General features: G+C 40.7%; 2 protein-coding genes across 2 annotated transcripts in view; both read left to right on the forward strand.

Moving 5' to 3' along the window:
* The window catches only part of LOC148893873 (disheveled-associated activator of morphogenesis 1-like), a 55,611-nt gene extending 39,107 nt beyond the window's left edge, over nucleotides 1–16,504 (forward strand). The window contains exons 18-26 of the mRNA XM_089004421.1: nucleotides 1,712–1,796; nucleotides 4,312–4,418; nucleotides 6,156–6,244; nucleotides 7,900–8,068; nucleotides 10,013–10,120; nucleotides 12,317–12,377; nucleotides 13,325–13,459; nucleotides 14,227–14,397; nucleotides 15,281–16,504. Of these exons, the coding sequence (XP_088860547.1) occupies nucleotides 1,712–1,796; nucleotides 4,312–4,418; nucleotides 6,156–6,244; nucleotides 7,900–8,068; nucleotides 10,013–10,120; nucleotides 12,317–12,377; nucleotides 13,325–13,459; nucleotides 14,227–14,397; nucleotides 15,281–15,487 (1,132 nt within the window). The 3' untranslated portion in view covers nucleotides 15,488–16,504. The remainder of the gene's footprint in view (nucleotides 1–1,711; nucleotides 1,797–4,311; nucleotides 4,419–6,155; nucleotides 6,245–7,899; nucleotides 8,069–10,012; nucleotides 10,121–12,316; nucleotides 12,378–13,324; nucleotides 13,460–14,226; nucleotides 14,398–15,280) is intronic.
* Nucleotides 16,505–17,355: 851 nt separating this feature from the next.
* The window catches only part of LOC148893876 (transcription regulator protein BACH2-like), a 40,682-nt gene continuing 31,819 nt past the window's right edge, over nucleotides 17,356–26,218 (forward strand). The window contains exons 1-3 of the mRNA XM_089004007.1: nucleotides 17,356–17,671; nucleotides 20,975–21,251; nucleotides 22,221–23,648. Coding sequence (XP_088860133.1) covers nucleotides 20,991–21,251; nucleotides 22,221–23,648 — 1,689 coding nt within the window. The 5' untranslated portion in view covers nucleotides 17,356–17,671; nucleotides 20,975–20,990. The remainder of the gene's footprint in view (nucleotides 17,672–20,974; nucleotides 21,252–22,220; nucleotides 23,649–26,218) is intronic.

Below are 26,218 nucleotides of genomic sequence, written 5' to 3' on the forward strand. Positions count from 1 at the left end.
TGAGTTATTTTGAGTTGAATTTACACTCACATACAAACTGTACACTGACTGCATTATGTTGCAGTGTAGCATAGTGCCATTTCTACAGGTTTATCCATGAAAATATATCAGAATCAAATTTATTGGCCAACTATGTAAGACACAAACAGAGAATTTACCCATTACAACCTGTCCGGATGAACATAAGCAAAACCATGACCAACAGGGGGAGACAGAACAGAAAGCCTGGTGGTTCGCTCTTAAGCGCACCAATATCGCTGATGTGAAGAGTAAACAAGCAGGGGGGGAAATGCAGACTTAATACATTCTGTAGTAGGAGCATGGTTTGAGCACATGAAAAGAGCCTCAGTGTGTAGCATACATTTTTTGAGCCAAGGCACATTTCTTTCATTGTAAAAAAAAAACTCATTTTAAGTGTTATATTATTCATGTCAGCGTTTTTTTAATTGAAAAATAACACAATACTATAATACAGGGCTGTCAAATTTATTTGTTTGCGGTGGGCCACATTGTCGTTACAGTTTCCTCTTGGAGGGCCGTTATGAATTTGGCAAAGCCATTAGCATTCTTAATCCCCTACACATATTACATATAGACCGCAGAGCAAATGAATGAATAACTAGTTTTAAAATATGAAGTAAAAAATAATGCCCGTTTTCTTGGTTTACAAGGGACAAATTGAAAATTTGGTTCGGATTTCAGCAAGCAGCGTGGCACTTGACATGCTGAATTTGCTTTCGATGTGGCGGGCCAGATTTGGACTTTTTTGACTTTGACACCTGTGCTATAACACATAGAATTCGAATCACATAAACACTGCAGTTCATTCTTATTTTGTGTTGGGGAGGCGGTTCACTGCACGGTTGTTTCGCCATTATAAAAGGTTAGCATTTGCGTCAGTTATTGCTGTCACAGTGTTATTGTTATGGGGCAGAGATGGTGAGCAACTACTGTCAATTCCATTATTGGCTGCATAACATAATTTCATCACATTGTGTGATTTGTTTGACACCTGTCACTCACTGAATTACTCAGCAACTTGATACAGAAAAAAAATATCTACTGCATTTGCACTGCATTCACTGCACTGGATAACTTTTCTTGTGCAGTGAAAGTTTGCGACCAAAGCACAGTTGCGCAACTTAGAGGTGCTGTTGCATCTCTGGTAAACGTAAATTTGAATGAAATATACTTTTCGTTGTATTGCCTTGCACCCCAAACTTCGCTTGTCTCAAAGAATACAGCAATTAGCTATGTGCTGCTCCTCCCTATGGGTATATAAGAGAACTGTACATGATTACAATGTCAGGCGATTGACCGCACAGACATACATAAAGAATGATTTTCCCACAGCACAGCTAACAATATCTCAGAGTTTGAAAAACATTGGTGCAGTGAACGGGGATGATGGAATTGGGGCGGGACAAAGACATATTGTAGGGTATGTGTTATTGTCTTTTGTTAATGTCTACAGGTTGAGCACTTAAAATAAATAAATAAACACATTGTGTATATGTGTGTCTGTGTGTGAGTGTGCGCGCGTGTGTGCGTGTGTGTGCGCGTGTGTCTGTGTGTGTGTGTGTGTGTGTGTGTGTGTGTGTGTGTGTGTGTGTGTGTGTGTGTGTGTGTGTGTGTGTGTGCGTGTGCGTGTGTGTGTGTGTGTGCGTGTGCGTGTGTTTCTCTTTTTTGTGTTTGTTTTTCGGGGCCATAGGTTGAAACTAACAAATGGTGAAATTCGCTCAGCAGTCCTGTCCATGGATGAACAAGAAGATTTGCCAAAAGATATGCTCGAACAGGTAATACATCATGTGTAAGAGTTTTATAAAAAATGCAGAAGTGACATTTTACAAAATTATAATGGTCTGTTATTTGTCAGCACCTATAATCCAAACAAAAACATCAGTTCAGTCGGGTTTATTTGTTAACTATTTCGTCTGTGAAATTCATCGGTCTGCCAGGCCATCACTCATGCCATGTCTGGGCTGTACAGGAGCCGCAAAGTGTTTTGAAATATAATCAATGAAAACAACTCCGCTTGTCTTCAACTGTGTGCAAACAAAGACACCAGAGTCTTGATTATAAATAATTTCACCAAGTTTAACAGCAAACCACAACCATTAAGGGTTATCTGCAAATGCAACAACCACTAAAGTAGTTATTTCATGTCACCCTTCTACTAAATCACGGGTTGGCAACTCCAGTCCTTGTGAGCTCCATTCCAGCATGTTTTCCGGCTCTCCCTGCAGCAACACACATCAGCAAGATCTATCAAAGCCTAATCATGATTCTGATCATTTGAATCTGGTGTGTTGGAAGAGGGAACTTTGAAATCAAGCAGGACTGTGGCTCTCTTGTAGCGGAGTTGCCCAATTCTGTATTAAGGTGTAAAATAGCAAATAAATAACTTGCAAATTGATCAAATTATTCAAATTTATTCAATTTCTGGTACCCTTCGGTTGCAGTGAGATGGGCAACAGCAAACTCTATTCAGAGTAAAGAGACACGTCCAACAGAAATAAGATATTGGGGCAGAAATCTCTCTGAAAAATTTAAATTGGATATGTATTGTATATTCAGAAAGGATTACTGGGAAACACACCATGAATGCTTTTAAATTGTGTTAACTCCAAACTACAAAACAAACAAATCAAACAAATGCACAAGAATGGGAAAGAAAAAAAAAAGTTGTCTGTATTTCTTAAAGTGAAGGACATGTCCTTCCACTAAATGTCCCCTTGTGATTCTACAATATGTCTTGCAACTGACTAGTGACCAGTCCAGGGTATAGTTAACCTTTTGCTGGTCACCATTAGCATACTTAAAATAAACCAGTCAGCTGGTCATGGTCAAGTATCTAGAGCAGGGGTCGGGAACCTTTTTGACTAAGAGAGTCATAAAAGTGAAATATTTAGAAATGGTTTTCAGTGAGAGCCACACTCACGCGCGCGCGCACGCACACACACACACACACACACACACACACACACACACACACACACACACACACACACACACACACACACACACACACGCACGCACGCACGCACGCGCGGCTACTTTTCAACAAAATATCAGAATGTATTATTTAAAATAACTTGATAGCACTCACCGTTAACATGAATGGTTTTCCGTTCCTCGTGATTGGTAAAAATCCAGGCAAACGATCGGAATGAAATTCAACTTGCCGGTCCGGAGGCGAAGTTACTGCTAGCTAGCCTGCACACGGCTCATAAGCTTCCACACTTGCTATCTGCAATCTACTTCTCGCAGAAGTATGTTGATGCTAACGTTAACATAGGGCTTGTTAAAATGTCACTGACATTTGACTGTTTCATCGATGGTATTGTTTCGTTGCAAATTAGAATCAGAACATTTTCTCTCCTCTAATGCTCCGGTGCATTCACGCTGAAGTGCACTCGTTGGGCTCATTTAAAGGGCCGTTTACCTGTTTCAACATGACGGCCACTATCATCCATCAAAATGGCGCTTTCGGCCATACTAGGTCAGTGTCATCCAATCAAAATTGTGCTTTCCGCCAACTGCAGCCCCAACGGGAAATGAACGGCACAAAAAAAAACGAGAATATGTATTTAGTTTTATCGGCGAGCCATATGCAATCATCAAAAGAGCCATATATGGCTCGCGAGCCATAGGTTCCCGATCCCTGATCTAGAGCAAGATTAGGGCCCAGCACAGTCTCCAGGCTTAAAAAACAGGGTGGTTTGGGATGAAATGGAAAACGATTGAAAACAAAGCCACCTGAAAGTGCCAAATTTGCATCAGAATGTACAGATTTTCAGAAAAAAATTATTTCCAAAGAGTAAATGCCAAAGGTTTAGATGTATTTGCATTACATTTGGGTTTTGAATAGATTCCCTGCCTTCTTTTGTAAATCAAATTGTTTGCTTGATGCTTTAACTTTACACTTTGATGAAATATTGAATGATATGGATTTCAATTCAGAACAACTGAAAAATATTGTGGTATGCTAAAACTTCGTACTGCCAGTTAAAATTGAACACATTAGTTGACATTTAATTGTGTGCTTTTATGTGATAAAGCTTCTAAAGTTTGTTCCTGAGAAATAGTGACATAGAACTGTTGGAGGAGCACAAGCATGATCTTGCACAAGCTTCTTTTGTAAATCTAATTGTTTGCTTGATGCTTTAACTTTATACGGATGAAACCTTGAATGGTATGGTTTTCAATTAAGAAAAACTGAAAAGTATTGGGGTACCCTAAAACTTTCTCCTGTCTGTTAAGATTTAACACATTATTTGACATCTAATTCTGTGTTTTTATGTGATAAAGCTTCTAAAGTTTGTCCCTGAAAAAAGTGACGTCGAACTGTTGGAGGAGCACAAGCATGATCTTGAGCGTATGGCCAAAGCGGATCGCTTTCTGTTTGAGATGAGCAGGTATGCAGTAAAACACAACTGACCACAGATTATGGAAATGTCTCTGACCATGACTTTGTAACAAAGTACACGTCATGAGTGGCACAATAACTTCAGGGCTGGCCAAACAGTCAGAGACAAAGAACCAACAATTTTTTACTTCTTTAGTACAGAGCCACACACAGCGGCACATATAAGCAAACTACGGTTTCAACCAACCAACCTGTTCAAAAACCAATTTGTTCCAAAAAAGAAAATCAAATTCAGTCCTTTCCAAGTGTAGAAAACAACTTTTTTAAATACAATTTCAAACGTAATAGTAGATTAGGCCATGTATAAAATACTATAAAACAAATGGTAATGTATGTTATTTTCATATTTTTCTATTTTAACATCAGCAACAATATTGGAACATAAAAAAATACAGTAAAGTCTCGTTATATCGATATCTGATATATCGATAGTCCCGGTTATATCGATACTATTTCTATGCACGCACGGAGAAAATTACATGCAAACAGGGTCGGATATATCGATAGTCCCGGTTATATCGATATTTTTTCGGACTCCCTTGAATATCGATGTAACAAGACTTTACTGTATATAAACATATATAAACATCTCTCTCTTTCTCTCTATCTCTCTCTCTCTCTTGCTTGGCACCTACCCCAGCTGTCTTTGGGTAGTAGGGACATCCTGGACCAGTTGCGAGCCAATCGCAGGGTACACCAACTTTTCAACCCATCCTCTGCTTGCTTTAACATCATACTCTTCAGGACCAATGCTAAGATCTTTTTTTCCTCAAAACTTTCAGCATTTGCTTTGGTTTGCCACAAATTGGTTGTCGGCTCAGACTATCTCCTGCCAGCTATTTCTCATATTTGCTCTTTTCTTCACCTCGTTTACCACTTCCACTTGTTTTTTTTATGGTGCCGTGATTAGGGGCTGATGCAAAAACAACAGTATGATATTACACAGTTTTCTCCAAACACGTCTGCCTTTTTAATACAAAATTGGCCATCCTTGGCCTACTTAATCAATCGATCCGCTTATTTTGGTTGGGACCTAAATGCTGAAATTTAACTCATTCACTACCAGACGATGTGCAAAAATTTGCCCCCTCCAGTGTCAGGTTTTTTTTTACTTTGCACTCAAATTGAAGGACCCACAGAATATTGAGTTTTAGGACAACATAAACATTCAATAAACTCTCTTCTTGCATCAGAAAAAAAGAGTTAATTCCAAAGTTACGTGTGTCTGGAGTTATCTGAGCTTGAAATGGGGGCGGCTGTACAAAAGGCAAATGCTGCCCTTCCGTGGGAGGGAAAAACATTGCCAGAGGTCTGACCAGCTCTTTATCAGCACCCCCGCTCCGCAAGGAAAACCAAAACCCTCACAAAAATGGGAATGGCGCTCCACGTCATGCTTTTCAATTCCTGAATAAATTAGGGAATGGCAGTGTATGAGTTAATAATATGGTTTATGAAAATATTTGGAAACTTCTCAGTTTCACATGTTTTTGTAGTCTAAAAAAATGAATAAAAATAAGATGGACGGGTAAGTGTTTCTAATTAAAATAAAAAAAAACATGTAAGTTTTTGTATTTTTGGTAGAAAATGTGTCTCCAGTGTATACGCAAACAAGCCAAGATTAAAATATTTAACAGGCATCATCATTTATCGTGCTGCACGTTATTTCACATTAATATGTTTATTTTTGTTCTCTTTTAATACTGTATGTCCGACAATTTCCATGCAGGATCAACCACTATCAACAGAGACTATTGTCTCTTTACTTCAAGAAAAAGTTTGCCGAAAGAGTGACTGATGTCAAACCAAAAATCAAAGGTAAATCAGGGTAAATTCTCAATTATTTCTACCATCTCCCTTTTTTTCTGATATATCAACAGTATATATAAAAGTCTAATGTGCTGATTTGTATTTGCACTTCTGGATTTTCCTGGTTGTTTTCCCTCATTCTACAATAGTAAACAAGCAATTTTTCCCCCAAAAGTGTTTCAAATAAATATCTACTAAATTATCAAGAACATATCAAAGTGGGAACAATGATCAGTTTAAAACTGTGCATGGTTGTTTTCAATGCCAGTGTCACATCAAGTGCATTTGCTTCTAAAATTTGTAAAGGTGTAGACCTGTTGGAAAGAAATGTTGTCGTTGATCAAGACATCAATTTTTTCCCCTGCTTGTTGTTTCACAATGGTAGTAACTTCAGCGAGGAAGCCCATATTTCTCTTTCCCCAGCACCTTCAGCCCATTTCCGGAGTCGTGCTCAGTTCCAGGAGATATTTCCAAAGTATCCTTGGTCATCCCTAAGGCCTTATCAAAGTTACAGTGTATACATGACCCTAACATCTTACCAGGTGGCATCCGAGATGTAGTGTAATGTGGCATTCATACCACCTCATCTGGCTCCCCTCAATGCGGAAAAGCAACATCTTCATGATTGTTCCTCTCACCATGTATCTAAGGGAGAGCTTGGACACCCTGCAAAGCAAATTCATTTCAGCCACATGTATGATACATCTCCAAATAATGCCTTTCCAGGTCTCACACTCAATACCCACATTGCCTATTTAAATCTTCCAGCAGAATGATGGGGTCAGCTGGGGGGCAACAAGAAGAAGCGGACACCTCAACCGACAACCGTGCCCAAACTCTGACAGGAACTAAATAACTTTTTTTCCCTGGCCACAAATCACAAGGTCCCCTAACCACAAAGTGGTCACAGTCAAAAGAAATTTCATGAAACCTCCAAGTGTCCAAGTCTCCAAATGTAAAGGTTGTCCGATGTTTCTTGGCCACAATGAGAACACTGAAAAAGACGATTAACCCTAAAATATGGATCTATTTCCTGATAGTGGCTATGCATCAGCACACTCATATAGACCTTACCAGAGAAGCTGAGGAGTATTTGCAATATCCTCAGTTCCTTTTCAGTCAAAAATGAGTAGGATAACCCCTCTGAGCTCTGTGCTATTTTTTTCGGAGAGAGACATGTAGTCTAGTTTAGCGTGTTTGGAAATTTGGCAGATTATGTTGAGCCATGCTGAGTCCATTTTCTTTTTACACGCCTGCAGTACATCTGACAATTTGCTGACAAGTGAATTCGGTTCGACTAGACCCGTTTGGAGCAGGTCAAAGATGTGACACGAGTGGTGTAATGCAATTTTAGAGAATTTGATTGCACCGGATAAAAACAGATTCTGCATTCAGATGACATATGTTTAAATAATACATAATTATGACAATTGGTAGCAGTTCCTTCAATCCCTATCCCAATGAGTGGCGAACTCGGTTCATCCCACCGTGCCAGTTCTGCTGACCAAACGTGGCCCAAAGGGCACTTAGCATTCCACTACAAGCAAAAATTTGAGAAGACATTGAGATCAGTTTTTGGCCACATGGCCTCTCATCATTGGCTTTATCGGATAAAACTTTGGTTCAAAAGCTGTAACATTGCATTTGTGTGTTTGTCTTTTCAGCTTTATGTCTTGCATCCACGGAGGTAATGAAGAGCCAAGCACTACGTCAACTCTTAGAGGTGGTTCTAGCCTTCGGGAACTACATGAATAAAGGACAGAGGGGAAATGCTTATGGATTTAAAGTTTCAAGTCTAAACAAGATTGCTGACACCAAGTCAAGCATTGACAAGTATGATTGACATTCTAAAATAAAGTATGTGTTAATAATCTATTGGAAAATTGAAGAACCACTGATGTAATCCATTTTGGATTGCTTAATCCAGTAATTTTTTTCAACATTGCTCTCCCCGGGCTCGTGTAACTTTTCTCCAGGTCCTCCGGTTTCCTGACACATTTTAAAAACATGTATGGCAGGCTGATTGAACACTCGAAATTGTCCCATGGTGTGAGTGTGAGAGAGTTGTTTGTTTTTGTGTGCCCTGCAATTGGCTAGCAACAGATTCAGCGTGTCCCCCGCCTCATGCCCGAAGATGGCTGGGGTAGGCTCCAGCACCCCCCGCAACCCTAATGAGGATTAAGCAGTATGGATGGTTGGAAATGCTGTCTAAAAAAGTAGCAGTGCTTCTTAACTAGCTGAGAGTCAGTCCGCACAGATGAAAGCATGTCACATTTACAGTAATTTTGTTAATTTATTATCCGAGGCAGAAAAGAAAGTTTGGAATTACTTATTATCCATCCGTCTATCCATTACTTCAAATTGAACCCGGAAGTGTCCAGTTTCAGAAGGTCCTGCCCCCTTATTCATGGTGTCACCCCAAGACATCTTGCCTTACTGGAGAATCAAAACAATGGCTTCAGATTCGGAAAATATGCTTTCTTGTTACTCATCCAGTTATGAATATGATTCAAATAGTTCTGAAGAGGGAAGCATAGATGTTTGCAATCGATTAAAGAATGTATTCCAGTCATTTTGATGCATCTGCAGAGAAATGTAGTGACAAACTCTTTAGTACTCACAGTACCCAAAAAAAGGCAGAAGAGGACGACAAAGCTCCATGTAAATTGTCTCCTAGGAAGTTTTGTAAGCGAACATCAAATACACTGTAGAAGTCTTGGTGCAACACACAACGATTCACCATCGCGTTATTTATGTGTTTCTCTTGTAATTTCGCCATCAACACGGATCAACACGAAGTTTTCAGACCAAACAAAGTACCGCAAAACGAATTGAGGTGATGCAAGGTATGTCCTTTCTCGGTGAGGGGCGTTCCTTCAGTGACGTAGGGTGAGGACTCGTCACCACCCTCAAAAAAGACTTCCGGAATATTCAGCGCGAGTCTTAAAACGTAAAATATAGCTATATGCGGTGGAATCTTTGTAAAATACGCTCGGTAGAAGATTTTACAAATTATGGACACAACTTGTCCGGAGACGTCGGTTGTCCGTTAAGTGTAATGAAACATCTAAGTATGGCTAGTCAAGTCCTATACTACTGGCAAATAAAACAGACAACATAATACATTTTTGTAACAACTTTTGGAACGTCAATGAAGTTGTTGGAGTTTGACGGCTATCCAAGACTACCGGTCGATGAGCTAATTGAAAGCCCGGAAATTTTATGCTTTAGAACAACTCGAACGCCACACTGTTTGAGCAGGCACAGTGCACCTAATAATGAAATGCCATCTGGCTGGTTGTGCGGTGTATCAATCAAGTAAAGGGATGGCTGATAGGCTGACGTCTAGTTTTTTTTTTCAAAACAACTCAACTTTATTTGTATATTGTCAGTTCATGACAATGTCACATCACCTTGTCATGCAATCGACCAATGATACCTTGGAGATCGACTGGTCAGTCGCAATTGATGTATTGAGCAACCCTGAGCATCCCATGCTTACTTATGCAGTGTGCGAGGAAACCAAAAAACCCGGAGAAAATCCACACAATTTCTGTGTATTCCTTCATTGCTACATGTTGACAAAGTCCACTAAAAGATTCTCGGCATAAAATAATCAAGATCTTTACACTTGTGATTAAAAGGTGAGACAGCCTTTTACTTTGGTCAAATGCATACTATTGTGGGATGTATTGCAATTTTTAGCACAAGGCCAAACCCATCCATAGAGCACACAGAGATATCGTCAATGAAAGTGGGTTAATTTTCCATTTATAGAAACATCACTCTGCTCAACTATACTGTCACTGTATTGGAGAAGAAGTTCCCGATGGTAATGGCCCTGAGCGAAGAATTGAAAAATGTGGAAGACGCTGCAAAAGTCAAGTAAGTATAAATCCAATTTTTTTTAATAATGCGTAATGGATCATCACCTTGGTATTTCATGTTGTGATCGATGAAAAGGTTTCTTCTGCATCTGTATTATGTATACAATTTAAAAAAGTCATCAATCTTCTTCTGCTTCCCATTTTTACCTTTTAACACAAACACTTCAATCTCGTCTGCTACACACGAGCTAGCGTCTGAAAATGAAAATGGCTCTGCTACACGGGTGCTGGGCACGTAACCAAGTCACCTGACCAAGTCGACCAATGGCGCGACTGATGGCGTGACACGTAACCAAGACACGTGACCAAGTTGACCAATGGCGCGACCGATGGCGTGTCACGTGACAGTCACACGGCCAAGTCGACCAATAGCGCGACCGATGGCGGCTCATGTGACCAAGTCGACCAATGGCGCGACCGATGGCGGCTCACGTAACAAGACACGTGACCAAGTTGACCAATGGCGCGACGGATATATCGATATAAACAACAAAAATGGCCGGCGGGGGATGAAAAGGAGCACCGTAATAACCGGATTATCGTAATAACCGGGTATCGTACTAAACGGTACTAAATATACATAAAAAGACTAGAAATGTGCAAGGGAAATGAAAATAGTATCGTAATAAGCGGTACTATCGATATAACCGATATTGATATAACGAGACTTTACTGTATATGTATACAGTAAAGTCTCGTTATATCGATATCGGATATATCGATAGTCCCGGTTATATCGATACTATTTCTATGCACGCACGGAGAAAATTACATGAAAACAGGGTCGGATATATCGATAGTCCCGGTTATATCGATATTTTTTCGGACTCCCTTGTATATCGATATAACGAGACTTTACTATATATATATATATATATGAGATGTAACATACTATTTCTATGCACGCACAGAGAAAATTACATGCAAACAGGGTCGGATATATCGATAGTCCCGGTTATATCGATATTTTTTCGGACTCCCTTGAATATCGATATAACGAGACTTTACTGTATATATATATATATATATATATATATATATATATATATATATATATATATATATATATATATATATATATATATATATATATATATATATATATATATATATATATACATATACAGTAAAGTCTCGTTATATTGATATCGGTTATATCGATAGTACTTCTTATTACGATACTATTTCTATGAACGCAAGGAGAAAATTTACATGCCGCAGGATCGGATATATCGATAGTACGGTTATATCGATATTTTTTCCGACTCCCGAGAATATCGATATAACGAGACTTTACTGTATATATATATATACATATTTGTTTGCATTTTTTAAGTGTGTCCGTGTTGTCTGTTAATACAAATGGAGCAAATGTCATGTTTGTTTTTGTTTATTGTGGATGTTTGTCCGATTGGTTTGCTCCACTAATATTCACCATCGCGTTATTTATGTAGTTTTCCTTCTAATCTCGCGATCAACACAGCGTTTTCGGATGAAAAAAGTACCCAAAATGCATTGTGTGTCGCTTTCTCGGTCAGGGGCGTTCCAAATGTGACGTCACTTTGGGCATCGTCATCAACTCGAAAACAAGACTTCATGAATATTCAGCGTGAGTCTAAAAACGTAAAATATAGCTATATGCGGTGAAATCTTTGTGAAATGCACTCAGTAGAAGTAATTTGAAGTGATTTTACAAATTATGAACACAACTTGTCCGGAGGTGTCAGTTGTCCTTTAATTAACTATGTAACACTGGATGTGTTACATTTGAGGCAAAGGCAAAATATTGATGGATTGAGGCAGTTTTTAAATCTTTAAATCACCATTAACAATACAAGGATGGCAGTGGCAGCACATGAGTGGGTTGAGCAGGATCCATCACAGGCTGCCAGAAGATGAGAGATAGCCAACAAGTCGAACCAACTCCCTTGTTCACATGGGAAAGGGGTTAGTAGAAAACCACGGACAGCAAGAGCGAACCAGCTCCTAAATCGTGGGAATCTCCCACGAAAAAAAATAAAAAATAAAAATAATAAATAATCTTTGTAAAAAAAAAAAATCCATCACCAGCACTTGCAGATCCGAATAAATGTAAAAGAATGTGATGTTTTTTTACAAACATTGAATTGACCTTTGATGATTGATCATGTCACTTGCTTTCTGCATTATCTGTTTCTTTTTATCATATCTTTAGTATGATGGAATTGGAGAAAGACATTACCAATTTGAGAACTGGTATCAAAAGCATGGAAGTGGTAAGAGGACTTTTTTTGTCTTTTTTGTGAGCAGTTAAGAAATGAGCAAGATAAAAGGGGTGCGTGGTTGGATTGCTAATGGTAAAAAAGAAGGGAGAAGTGTAGGTGTCATTGTTTACTTGTATTGCCTAAGGACAAAATAAGTAACGCGTGAGGTTCTTTTCTTTAAGTTGTGAGTCACTAAGAACTAAAACAAAATCCTCTCCTCTTTCATCTGGAAATGCTTCATGTCATCACAAAGAGGGTACAGCAAGTCCTGAAGAATGAATGTCTCTCTGTGTCTTTGTTTTGTCATATTGTCTCTATGCTGTCATATTATTTGTTATTTAGGTTTTTTTTTTGTTCTTTTGACTTCAAGACGGCGCCGCAAGAGTGGCTGCCTTTCCAGCAGCTCATGTATTTCGTTTTTCTACTTTCATTCCTTTCATCACTTTGCTGCTGTGAAATGTAAATTTCTCCACTGTGAGACTAATAAAGGCATATCCAATCCAAATCCAATCCAAAATGTTTTTTTCTAGTATATAGGGTGCATCCAACAGCCTTCATTTTCTTGAAAAAAATGACACTCTGCCTTATAATTTGGTGCACCTTATATGTGAAGTAATATTGAGACACAACAGGTCTGGCAACTACTGTCAGCAGCCACCCACTGCACCCCTCCCCCCGTACACCCAGAAGAAGTTGTGTATAACCTCAGTCTCTTCTTTAGCAACTTTTACCTATTAATATATTGGATTTGGAAAACGTTTTGGAAAACGTTTGAAAATACACATCAATTATTGAGGTTGCGCCTTTTACCCCGGTGCGCCTTATACTCCGGAAAATACGGTCTGTTGAAAATACTTCATTCATTGATTTAAAGTTAAAATGGTGCATAATGCTAAATGTAACAAATAGTACATTAAAGTGTATTAAAGTTTAAAGTATGTGTGTACTTCAACTTCCAGGAACTAGGGTACCAACAAGATCAAACATCTCTCGGCCCAAATGATAAATTTGTTCCTGTCGTCAGGCAGTTTCTCACTGTTGCATCCTTCAGCTTGTCTGAAGTTGAGGATTATTTTCTTGAGGCCAAAATTTTGGTAAGGAAGCACCCTATTCACTGCATGATATTTTTGTAAAGATGTTGACATTAAAACGTCATGAGAGTCTCAAGATTGAAAGAAAGGTGATATACAATACAATATAATACATAGTTAAAATTGCATTTTCTGTGTAGCTCTCTCTCTCTCTTGTTTCTATTTATAATAGTATTTTATTTATTGCATTCTATTTGTGATTGTATTTTATTTATTATAGTACCTATGCTTGTCTGTGACTGTAAAGTGTCCTTGAGAGCTTTGAAAGGTGCTTAAATTGTAATGTATTATTATTATTATTATTATTATTATTATTATTATTATTATTATTATATTGATTTATATGATATAACACTTTGACAACAGTTGCTGATTACAGATGCTCCCCATTTTACGAACGAGATATGTTTCGAGCGTGCGTTCGTAAGGTGAATTTGTTCTTAAGTGGCTTCAGTGCTATATTTTGTATGGAATGTATGTTTACGTCAAACACTAAAAGGGGAAGTATAAAGCACAGACACCCTCATCTAGACGCTTTAGTCGTAAAATAAATTCACACCTACTGTAGTACAACAACATCATTATCAGTAAATATATATATATATATATATATATATATATATATATATATATATATATATATATATATATATATATATATACACACACACAAACACACAGTGGGGAGGATTGATTTTTTCAATTAGACAAATGATTTTCCACAAAGTCTTTGGCTAACTCACATCTGTTTGCATTTTACATGCTTAAAGCTTGGCCATGCGCTGCAACACTTTGGCGAAGACTCATCCAAGCTTCAGCCTGATGAATTCTTTGGGATCTTCGACACTTTCATCTCCTCTTTCTCAGAGGCTAAACAGGCCAATCAGGATATGGCTAGACGTAAGGAGGAGGAAGAAAAACGGGCACTTTTGGAGGCCAAGGTTGGAGATCGTTATTATTTACTGTCGCTACTGTGTTTTTCGCTTACACAACATTTGAATACATTCGACTAGCAGTCCACAAACCTTTTTGCTCCACAGACTGGTATAATGTCACACAATATTTTCAGGCACCGGCCTTGAAGGTGTTGCTGCAAAATAAAATAAAACAATATAATATGACCTGCATAAAAATCAAGGTATTATGATATCCTTCGTTGCCGCAACACTCTTTGGTCACAAGGTCTACGTTTGAATGTGCCTTCAAAACAAGATACACTGGGGGAGGAGGGGAATGCATGAAAAATACCACTCGCAATTGCTGCATATTAAGCAATGTGGACTGCTTGCGTGGGAATCTCCCGTTGACATGAATTCATATTTTGAGTAGGGACTCCTGACAGTGTATATTAAAAGTATCTTGCTTTTTCTTGGAAGCAATAGGCTACTCTTCTGTCTCCTGCCTGAGCCTTTTCTCTTCCCAACGCACCTTTTACTCATTTTGCTCGCTGTGTTTTATTTTCATTGTGTTGGCTTGTGTCAAGAGTGATATGCTGTGGACAGATGTAAGAGAGTATCTGGACATTTTTCAATATATAACCTCTTTCAGTTTCCAAAATGAATAAAACAGAAGTAATGTTTGGGACCGCTCCATTAGACCACACCATCCAGTCTACATGCAATGTTTTAACACTTTGTTTTAGGACGAGATTTCAAGAGTTTATGACTTGCTTTCAAAAAGGTTAAATGGTTAAACTATAGACAAATATTACACATGTAGTCGAATGTACAATTAGAATAAATAATTAGATATAATAAAGCATAAATATATAATTATTTAATCATGAAATAAAGTTCAATGTCTTTGTTTTTTTTCCCTCTACAGATGAAACGAGACCGGGAACTGAAGGCAGAGAAAGCGCAAATAAATGTGAAAGGAGATGAAGGAGGTGAATTTGATGACCTGGTGTCTGCACTTCGCTCCGGTGAAGTGTTTGATAAGAATCTTTCCAGAATGATTCGCAAAAAACATCGCCGACAAGAGGGTGCCAACAACAATCGGGAAAGAGCAACACCAAAACTAAATCAATGACGTGTCACTGAGGATCTGAATGCTGTATATCAATGGGACAGTCAAAGTCCTGCTCTAGTGTTAAAAGATTAGACTATGTGCATTAATATAATATGTCTATGAACACATGATAAATACATAATATACAACGTGATCAAATTGGAATATAATTTTAAATTTGAGCAGACAGCACTTTTCATTGTCCTTTGGTGCACTTGCTTCGTTCAGGCCAATATCGATGTGGTGGGTGTGGTTCATATTCATAGTGTACTTGTTGCAAGTCTTTCTGGAAACACCTCGACACATGTGACGATCAAAGTCCCAATTGGACAAGATTGATGAGGACAGCACTGATACCACAAACCCAGATATGGCGGAAAGTATGGAATTTCTATGTGTTGCATGCTTACTCTGCCCATCTCTGCTGCAAAATAGTTTGGATTGTCGTTCAATGCACTTTTTGCAACGCTGTTTTTCTAAACATTTGAATAGCATAGGTTAATCTGCTTACCGTAAATTCCGGACTATAAACCGCTACTTTTTTCCCCAAACATTCAAACCTGCGGCTTATTCAGTGATCCAGCCAATTTATGTATTTTTTTTTAACGGCCGCCAGGGGCGCTCGGGTAGAAAAGGTAAGATTAAGACTGGTGGAATATATGCATCGAGGAAGACTGCAACTTCTTGTCTTGTGCATAAATGAAAATAGTGTGAACATACCCTCATCATGGAAAATGCAAAATGAAAGGCATATGACGCAGCTTTCAAGCCAAAAGCAATTGATCTGTCAGATAAAGAAGGAAACAGAGCTGCTGCACGTAAACTTGGCATAAACGAATCGATGGTGATGTCCGGGTGATGCAAGAAGCTGGCTGTGTGGCATGCCTATCGGTCCCAAGGACTGCAATGATATTGTTGTCTCAGATTGTTTATATTTTGCTGTATTTTGTTTGTGTAATTTTAGAACTTTCTGAGTGCATGTATATTGTCGGTGGTGGGGCGCACCAAATAAAATATGGCCAAGGGTGCCACATCAGCTCGGGCCGTCCTGGGTTCTCACTTGTGTGCATGTGTGTGTGTGGTGGAGGGGGGTTATAAAGATATAAAGAACCTGATTCTTTATATTTTTTCATGCCATCCATTCATCCATAAATCAATCAATCTTTTACCTGCATCACTTCATCTTCACGAGGGCCGTGGGTGTATGGAGCCTCACCCACCTTTCTTCGTGCAGTCAGCAGAGGACACCATAATTTGGTTGCCATCAAGCCATGGTGTTCATGTTTGTGCGAAGGTCATTCCCAAATATATCGCTCCATATGAATTGGCTTTAAAATATTTAGTTACCTCGTCCGAGCACCACATGAAAATTGTTGTGACATCCCTTCACTGTGATAGGAGAGAACAAGGCGAATGAAAACTGATTTGTATTTATTTTTTATATTTACTGGGCAGTTTATTGTATGAACAAGAGCACACACACACACACACACACACACACACACACACACACACACACACACACACACACACACACACACGCACACACACACGCACGCACGGACAGACGCACGCACAGACACACACACAAACACACACCCACACAACATTTGTATACTGCTTAAAAACTTACTGTGGTGCTCACTGTACACAATGGGTACACCACATGGTCAGGCTACACCACATGGTACACTGTACCCTACGCAGTTATGTGCCCATAGGGAGCGGCACCCCTTTTACTGAGGTCTGTCTTTCACTTGGACCAATAACTGTACAAAGTGGGGTCTGGGTGAAAGTGTCTGCATTTTTGAGTGCAGTAAAGGCAGGTGGACATCATCATCATCATCATCATCATCATCATCATCATCATCATCATCATCATCATCATCATCATCATCATCATCATCATCATCATCATCATCATCATCATCATCACCACCATCGTCATCAGCTTCATCTTCGGTGCAGGGGAGGGGGTCCTTGTGAATGAGTCTACCATGACGTCAGCAAACCAATGTCAACAATGCAGCCCTTGCTGGAGAAAGGCGTTACAATTTAACACGAACATAAAGCCGCCCACGACGCGCCGATGGATTCTTTCAACACATTAAAATCACGAGTCTTGTTATTCTAGGACAAGGGGAATTAATCATCATGGAGACGTACTTTTGTTTCTGAGAGCTAACCGTGGACGAGCAGCAAAAAGTGAGTTTGTCGCCACGTTCCGTTTACAATGATCGAGCACGGCGAGTTCTCAGTGTAAAAAAAGCGTCCTGGATTTGAGAATTGACATCTGTTTGCTGCCTTCATTCATTTGATTTTGTCATAGCGATCCTCTCGTCGGCTAAACCACTGTGTTGGAGTTCGTTGTGAGGCTTGTGTGATTTTTGCCGCTGTTCGGGTTGTGGTTAGCAGTCATGCCGATATTACAGTGGCATGAAGTGTTTCAAATCAAAACTCCTTCCCGTGAGTTGCCGTCTGAGCTACTCGGGAGCTCCAAATGGCGTGTGCTTTGTTCCTTTTGTTTGTATTTTCTACCGGAGAGTGAAACAAGTCTTGGCTGAAAATAAAGGGGCGGGTTGTAGTTCCATGGTACCTTATGGCAGACTGCGACTGACCCGGTTTGTGGCATAGCAAACCACAGGCGGATGGAAATTTTACAAGGTGTGTTGAGTCCATGTTAATATTGCGTCGAATAAACGAAATGGCTTTGCTTCTCCGCTTTCCCTGCTGTCATCGTGGGGCAGAAAGGCGCTAGGTAATGGACAAAGGAGCTTAGCAAAGCCTCCCCCCGCCCCTCTTATCATCTTATTCCCGCCCTCCGTTGCGGAGAACTCAGTTCATTCAACGGCCACCGCAGAAGCATAAGAATGCGATGATTTTTAATTCATTTAAATTTTACGTTTCATTTCCCCACACTTCACGCTGTACAGAATTACAACGACTCCGCGTTGGTAACATGAGAAATCTCACGCGCAAGCAAACAATGATTGGATCAAATGCTGTTTCAATTCAACTCATTTTAAAACTAAATTCATTCATTCATTTTCCGGTCCGCTTAATCCTCACGAGGGTCGCAGGGGTTGTCGGACCCTATCCCAGCTGTCTTCAAGCGCGAGGTGGGGGACACCTTGAATTGGTTGCCAGCCAATCGCAGGGCACACAGAGACAAACAACCATTCACTCTCACACGAGGGACAGTTTAGGATGTTCAATCAGCCTGCCACACATGATTTTGGAATATGGGAGGAAACCGGAAGACCCAGAGAAAACCCACACGTGCCTGGGGAGAACATGCAAACTCCAAACTGGGAGACCGCAGCAGGATTTTAACTCATAACCACTGCACTGTGAAGTTCTCGTGCTAACCATTTGACGAATACATTGGAATTTGAAATTATGAATATTTACATTACTTTTACTACTCATCTTACTTTCATTGTGTTTCCCCTGCTTCCAGATGTGTATATCATATTTAAGCATTCAACCAATCACATTTTAATCATCATTTGTTGCCAGGCTCAGAAATCTACCTCGACACTCATAATCAGTTCTGTGGGCCCTGTTGCATGAAAAAGTGTTATTTGGAGTTGGGGAACCAAAGGTCTTCTGGCTGGCGTGGGGTACATCAGAGTTTTCGCAAACTATGATTGGCGAGTCACGAGCCAATCATAGTATCACTAGCCGCTAGTGATATGATATTGGCCAGGGCCAGCACACTGTGTCTGTAGCGAGCTGGATAAAACAAATATATTGTTGTGTTGATTTCATAGCGGTTTTGTCAACCCACAATGGTTGAAGGAGGAGAAGAAATTGATTTGGTTCTAGATATAATGTTGAAGCCATTTTCAAAATACAGGAGGTGCTGGAAAGGCAGCCACTCTGGCGTCGCCGTCTTGAAGTCAAAAGAACAAAAAAAAAAACTAAATGACAAATAACATGACAACACAAAGACACAAAGAGTCATTCATTCTTAATCGCTTTTCATCAATTTGATGACAATGCCCGAGACAAATAAATAAATAAATAAATAAATAAATAAATAAATAAATAAATAAATAAATAAATGTGTATTTTCACCCAAAAGTCTTAATATTCTTCAAAAGATGATCCTGCACTTTATACACAGATGCACCTTATATGTGAAGTAATATTGACCCACAACATGTCTTGCAACTCATGTCAGCAGCCATATTTCCCCCTGTGGAAGACATAATGCAAAACCACAGCCCCTACTATATCACCCTATAATATGGTGTGCCTTATATTATTTTTTTAGGTATTTATATATTATATTTTGAAAATGTTTTTCATTTATTGATGGTGCGCCTTATACAGTTCAGTGATACCTCAGCTTACAAACTTAATTGGTTCCCAGAAAGTGTGTGTAAGGCGAAAGGTTCGTCTGCCAAACATTTATTCACCATAAGAAACCACAAAACACAATTTTCGACTAAATAAGCCTTAAAACTACACAAAATGTACCTTATTTTATGTATAATAAATCTGCTATTGTATTGTATTTAAAGAAATAAACTGTACTGTATAATAAAGTCGTTTTATTTACCTTTGTGATGGTAGTTGTCAATGGATGGTAGCAATGGTCGACTTAGCGTAATGGTGCTTGGACAGCTAAATCACATACGCACACCTCGTTCGTGTTTTTCGATGATCTCCTTCATCTACTCGACCATAATTTTCTCTTGTGTCCTCTTCGGCTTAACACTAGCCTGTGTCGGGGTCCTTTTCGGTCCCATAATAGCAAAAGTAGCAAAAGTACTCCACTATATAACAAACCACGGGGTGACAAAAACTAGTCCACCAGCCACCGTGATCTCCTTCTTCTGCTCGATCGTAATTTTCTCTTATGTCTTTTTAGGCTTAACACTTGCTAACAGAAGTCTTTCAACGTCTTCTATTGCCTGAGACCGTTGCTTATACAACACAGAAACACCCTTAGCCACACTATCAATGGGCGATTTAGCATGCCCGTACTGAATGCACACCTCATTCGTGTTTTTTGATGATCTCCTTCTGCTTTACCGTAATTTTCTTTTGTGTCCTCTTCGCCTTAACACTAGCCTGTGGTGGGGTCTTTTTCGGTCCCATAATAGCAAAAGTACTGCACTCTATAACAAACCACGTCTGGGGTGTAAAAACTAGTCCGCCAGCCACCGTAGCGCTGTTCGACCGTGTGGTTTGATGTTCTTCTGCCGAATACTAGTTCGCCAGCCACCGAGGCGCTCCGTGTGGCATGGTTTGTTTGCCGAAAACGAGTTCGTATGCCAAGATTATATTCTCACAAATTTAATGTTCGTGAGGTGAAAGGTTCATAAACTAAAGCGTTCGTGAGACGAGGTATCACTGTATATGGAAAAAGTTTGAAATGATGCCATCCATTGGAGGTGTGTCTTGTACTTCGGTACGCCTCATACACTGGAAAATATTCTTGTTTCAACAACTACAAAGTTTTGCTGAACCTTGATTCTTCGTGTTTCATTTGTCCAGGTTGCGACTTGAAGTGATGTCGACAGGCAACGAGCAGGAGGGTGAGGCGGTAGTGCCTGTATATGTGTATGAGTCCAAAGTCCACTGTTTCAATGTGTTGTTAAGTCTTGAGGAGCAGCAGAGACAAGGCATCCTGTGTGATGTCACTGTGTTGGTGGAGGGCAGTGAGGTACGTGCACATAGGGCCATCCTCGCTGCGAGTAGCCGCTACTTCCTACAAGCTCTGCTAGGATACTGTGGGCCACCAGGGGAACCCATCATTAACCTCCCCGATAAGGTAAACTTGGAACACACTTCCTAAACATATTTACTGAAATTAGTTGGATCAGGCCTTCAAATTAGGACTTTTTGATCATTTGGTAGCATGGGCTCACTTGAAAGCAGGGTCAGGAGAAGTGCAGGCATCGGAGGAAGGGACACCAGAGTTTCACCTACATGTGAATTCCAAATCTGTACTGCTGCATACAAAGTGCTGTGCATGGAGCAAATATTATGTTTCCGACTATAAACAATAAGTAACGAAGACAGTAGAAGGCACAAAAACAATAAACCTAAAAACCAAGTCCCATGTTGAGAGAAAAGCCAAATAATGAATACATTGTTTTAAAAGTGGGGGCTTGCCGAAAGTTCAGTGGGCGGTCAATCGAAAAGGCTTGATCTCTGCTGAGTCTCTGCTTAGTTCTTTGTACCTCTCATAATGTCTGATCCGCAGACCTGGGGCACTAGACACCTGTGTGAGGCGGAGGAGCTCAGAGTTCCATTTTAGGATTATAAAAAATAAAATACAGTACAATATATATTGATTTATTTCACGCTATGACATCATCTGAAGCTGTAACAAAGTGCTTAACATGAACAGTTATCACATGCAGGGAATAAGGTAGTCACAAAGATAGTAGACTCTTAAAAAGAACTAAAATGTATAGGGAGCCAGTGAAGTTATGCCAGAATAGGTGCTATCGGTGAAGAGCCGAGCAGTAGCATTCTAGACCAACTGGAGACGATTAATGGAGGATTGGCTTACCCCAAAGTAAAATTCAATACAGTTATCCAGCCTCAATTGAAAGAAGCTGTCCTGAACAACGGCACTGATTTGCTGGTCAAATTCATGTTAAATATGAAATTTTGCCAACATTTAGTTCACACCGCTGCTGATGTGATTAGATTGGAACATTGTTCATGTTTGTGAAAAATGTTATTGTGTATACAACAGATGTCACATCTACTGCAACCGCTGTTCCTCCAGGTGACTGCCAAGGGTTTCGCCCCACTGCTCCAATTTGCCTACACAGCTAAGCTTGTTTTAAGCAGCGAGAATATCCATGAGGTAATCCTATGCGCTGACTTCCTGGGTGTCCACAATTTGGAAGATTCTTGTTTCCGATTCCTTCAAGCTCAGCTACAGAATGACAGCCAACTGAGCATGAATTGCAAGAAGGAATATGATAATGCTGCCTTTTCTAAGACAGCATACACAGATCATTCGACAGACAACACACTGCACACCAGCATTGTAGCAACCACAAAGCCGCTTCCCTCTGACCTTCCTCAATGCACTAAATACAGGAAATATCAATATCACCACAACAGTGAAACTCATGATGGTGATGAAGACGACGGTGATGAGGATGATGATGAGGATAATGATGATGACAATGATGATGGTGATGATAATTCTGTCTTGGCCAACCATACCTCCACCAGCCCGGTGAACTCACAGCTGACAGACTGCAGCTATGTCACACAAACACTTGGTATCCCCTCCAGTATCAAAGTGGAACCCCTCTTTGATGATGAAGGAGATAATCGCCGTGGATTCAACCAAAATGTGTCAACCGAAGAAGTGCTGGAGATGGAGTTAGAAGTAGAAGGAGTTCCTGTAACAGTTGAGCATTTTCCAAGTGGGAACTCACCTTCATCCTGTTTACGCTCCTACCTCCAAAGAGGAGGGCTGGATTTTTGCAGCATGCCAAGCACCACCATTGAGCAGCTTCTCTCCAACAGACTCTCCCTCAACCACGACCGGGAACTAGTCAAACATGGAGATAAGGACAAAAGGGAGGCAATTGTGAACCTCAAAAGCGGCATTTTAGATGTACCATTGAGCAACATTGACAGTCCTGTGCCGAAAGCCTCCTCATCCAAACACAAAGGGGAGCTAGACAGACGGAGTGTGATTTTCTCTTCAGCTGAAAGTGATCATCATGAAATGATGACCCACAACACGGACGGAAAGTTCAGTGAAAAGGTCCCGGGCTTAATCCAGACTGATGCAGCCTCGTCTGGGAGCACATGTCTTATTACTAGCTGCCGTGCTCCTGCCAAGGCAACAACCTATTCCCTTTTTCCCTCTGACCCCCAAACTCAGACTTCCAGCTCCGGTTCTTCATTGTCATATGCAGAAGACGGAGGAAGTGGCAGTCCAACTTGCAACCTGCAACAATTTGACTTCTCCCTATCCCGACACTCTGGCTGCATCTCTCGACTTTCCCAGTGCCTCGGGGACAGCGAAGAGCCTAGGGGGCTCCATAATCGCGAGGTTGTCCTGACTCAGGGTTGCACTAAGATCAAAAGTGAGCAGCGATTTGGAGCCAGTGGTGAAAACTCCAGCGACGAGTCGGGATCGTACTCAGAGGGAGACAGCGAAAGTGGCATCCGGGTATCTGGACCTGAGGTTTGTCATATTCTCTTCTATTGAATACTTTAAACTTTGTTTTTCTTTTCTTTGCATTGGAATATATCTTTTAATTGTTCTCATACATTTCCGATTGTGGTATTTTCGCAAATGATATGCAAACCAACACATTTTTGTAGGCAGGGTTTTCATCATGGTTTATATAGGGCGTTTTTTGGTTCAATAGCATACTTTCCAATGTGGAAGAATCAGTCCAGAACACTGGTTCTTCAACTGTGAGAGGCACCGAACCCCACAATTTCATATGCACATTCACTGAACCCTTCATTGGTGAAAAACAAAAGTATGACTTTTTACATATACAAGACATGATTTGATTTTTATTTTATTTCTTTTAACGTCTATGTGAAGGACCACCTGAAAGTCTCATAAAACTGAATGAAGCACTAAGTGGGAGAGGCAAGATCTAAGAAGCCAGCACAATGGCAAGACCAAGACCCGGGCAATAAATAATCAGCTGATATACACTTCAGCATCAGTGATCCTTGAGATGCTTGACTATAAGAGCAACCATAAGATCCATCAGATATGTTAACCACCATGGAAAAGACGGTTGGAGGCTAAGAACAATGCGGCTCGGATTGACGTGAGTCAATTGATGGAGGCCCAAAGAGTTGTGAATAAAAGACCAAAACCCAAAAGGTACACCCAGATAACCATGCACTGAAAACTGCCCAAAAAATGCCTTGTCCAGTTGCCTAAGGAGATACACAAAAAAGAATGAAAGAAAGTGTACGCTCAGCGGCAGGGATCAACTTCAGAGCAGACCCTGAAAGGCTGGAAACTGAAAGATATGGATAGGCATATGGTCAGTACACATAACAGCAGTGCACAATGACTGGTGACTCTGAAAGCGGAGCACAGCAACGTTCCTGAATAGAACCCAGTTACCATCACAGTGGCAGATATATATACACACACAGTATATAGTAGCAATCAAAAAGAAGCGCGCACAACTGACTGGAGGCACGTCTTTATTTTGCACTGCTAAAAAGTGGATCTGAACAAGCATCGGGAAGTGCACCAAAACATATTTAACTTCAATATATCCCCTGCTGTATGCCTGCTGCTAATGCCCACCATACAGCCCCCCTTGAACACCCAGAAGGACAATCAAAATGAAAACTTCTCAGGGAGCTTTACCAGCCTGCCACAACGACTACGCAGTCCCTCTTTCGGTGGCGCAGGTGAACTTTGTCACAGGTGGCCCAGGCGAGACACGAGTAGGGAATGACACTCAACCCTGCAATACTGAAGTGAGGCTGGAGGTTTCGGAGGGTGTCCGCGGGGTGGGACCTGCGCTGGCAAAAGGTCCTCACCTGCAACCAAATGAGCTGGTTTGAGCATATCTCACAAAATGCACTCCCTTCGCCCATATCGAGCACAAAACTATTTTCGCCGTGTTCAAGGACTCTAATCAGGCCATCATACGGTGGCTGGAGGGGGGAGGGGTGGGCATCATGATGTTCAAAAACAAACTGGGCTGACCCAAATGCAGGCGGTACAAACACTTTATAAACACAATGGTGAACCAGTACGGGAGTCAGCGGCTCTTCTGACGAAAAGGAGAAAGAAGGTGCACCTGAAACGTCAGGCAAAAATTCACCGGGAACGCAGAGTGGCTAACCGACCATTAACTCTGCGGGAGCGGCGTTATAGTCTTCCTTCAGAGGCTAACATAGCCCAGGCCAGACCCACGGAAGACGGTCGACTCAGTTACCATTTGATAGCCCGGCCTATTGCGCAGCTTTAAGCGACCAGTGAAAACATTCGCACAACCCATTAGCCTTTTGGTGGTTTGGCCATAGTGCGGTGTACCTGCACACCCAAGCTCGGACACAAACTGGGGGCCCCTGTCTGAGGTGATAACAGATGGCATGCCGAAACACACAACCCAGGACAACAGAAACGTGCAGGCGAAATCTGCCAAGGTCAAGGAAGACAGTGAAAATGCTTCCGGCCATCTAGTGGTCCGATCGACCATAGTGAGTAGATGTGTGCAACCCTGTGAAGGAGGAAGGGGCCCCCTCCTGACGTCCCTTCGTAAACCGGGCCAGACAAACTTGGCCCCAAGCAGCCTGACTGACACCCGAATGCCAGGATGTGAGAAGGAATTAATTGAATTAAAAAATTGTCAACGCCATTCCAGTGGAATTACGGGACACATCGCCGATTAGGGTCTGTAAGTCTTTGCACGTTGGCACCACCGCACCTGCTCTCTTGAGTTTGTGGATATCCGGATTCTCAGATTGGGCAGCGGCCATTTCTGAAAAAAAAAAAAAAAAAAAAAAAAAAAAAAAAAAAAAAAAAAAACGGGAGCTGGGCCAGACATACGATTGCGCGTGACAGTCAGCCACAGGTTGCATTTTACAGCCACATGCTGAATGTCCGTTGTGAACTAAGAAATGACCGCTAAGTGCCATTGCTGTCGGGCCGACCACGGTTCAGGCACCTTTGACATAGCGAATGTAAGTGTACTTTCGACAACTCTGCAACTTCCCACTGAAAAATACACAGGGCTGCCATATGTTCTCCACCGGCTGCTCAAC

Source organism: Hippocampus bargibanti, linkage group LG09, assembly GCF_051943395.1.
Source record: "Hippocampus bargibanti isolate YZ-2025 linkage group LG09, ASM5194339v1, whole genome shotgun sequence".
NCBI lineage: Eukaryota > Metazoa > Chordata > Actinopteri > Syngnathiformes > Syngnathidae > Hippocampus > Hippocampus bargibanti.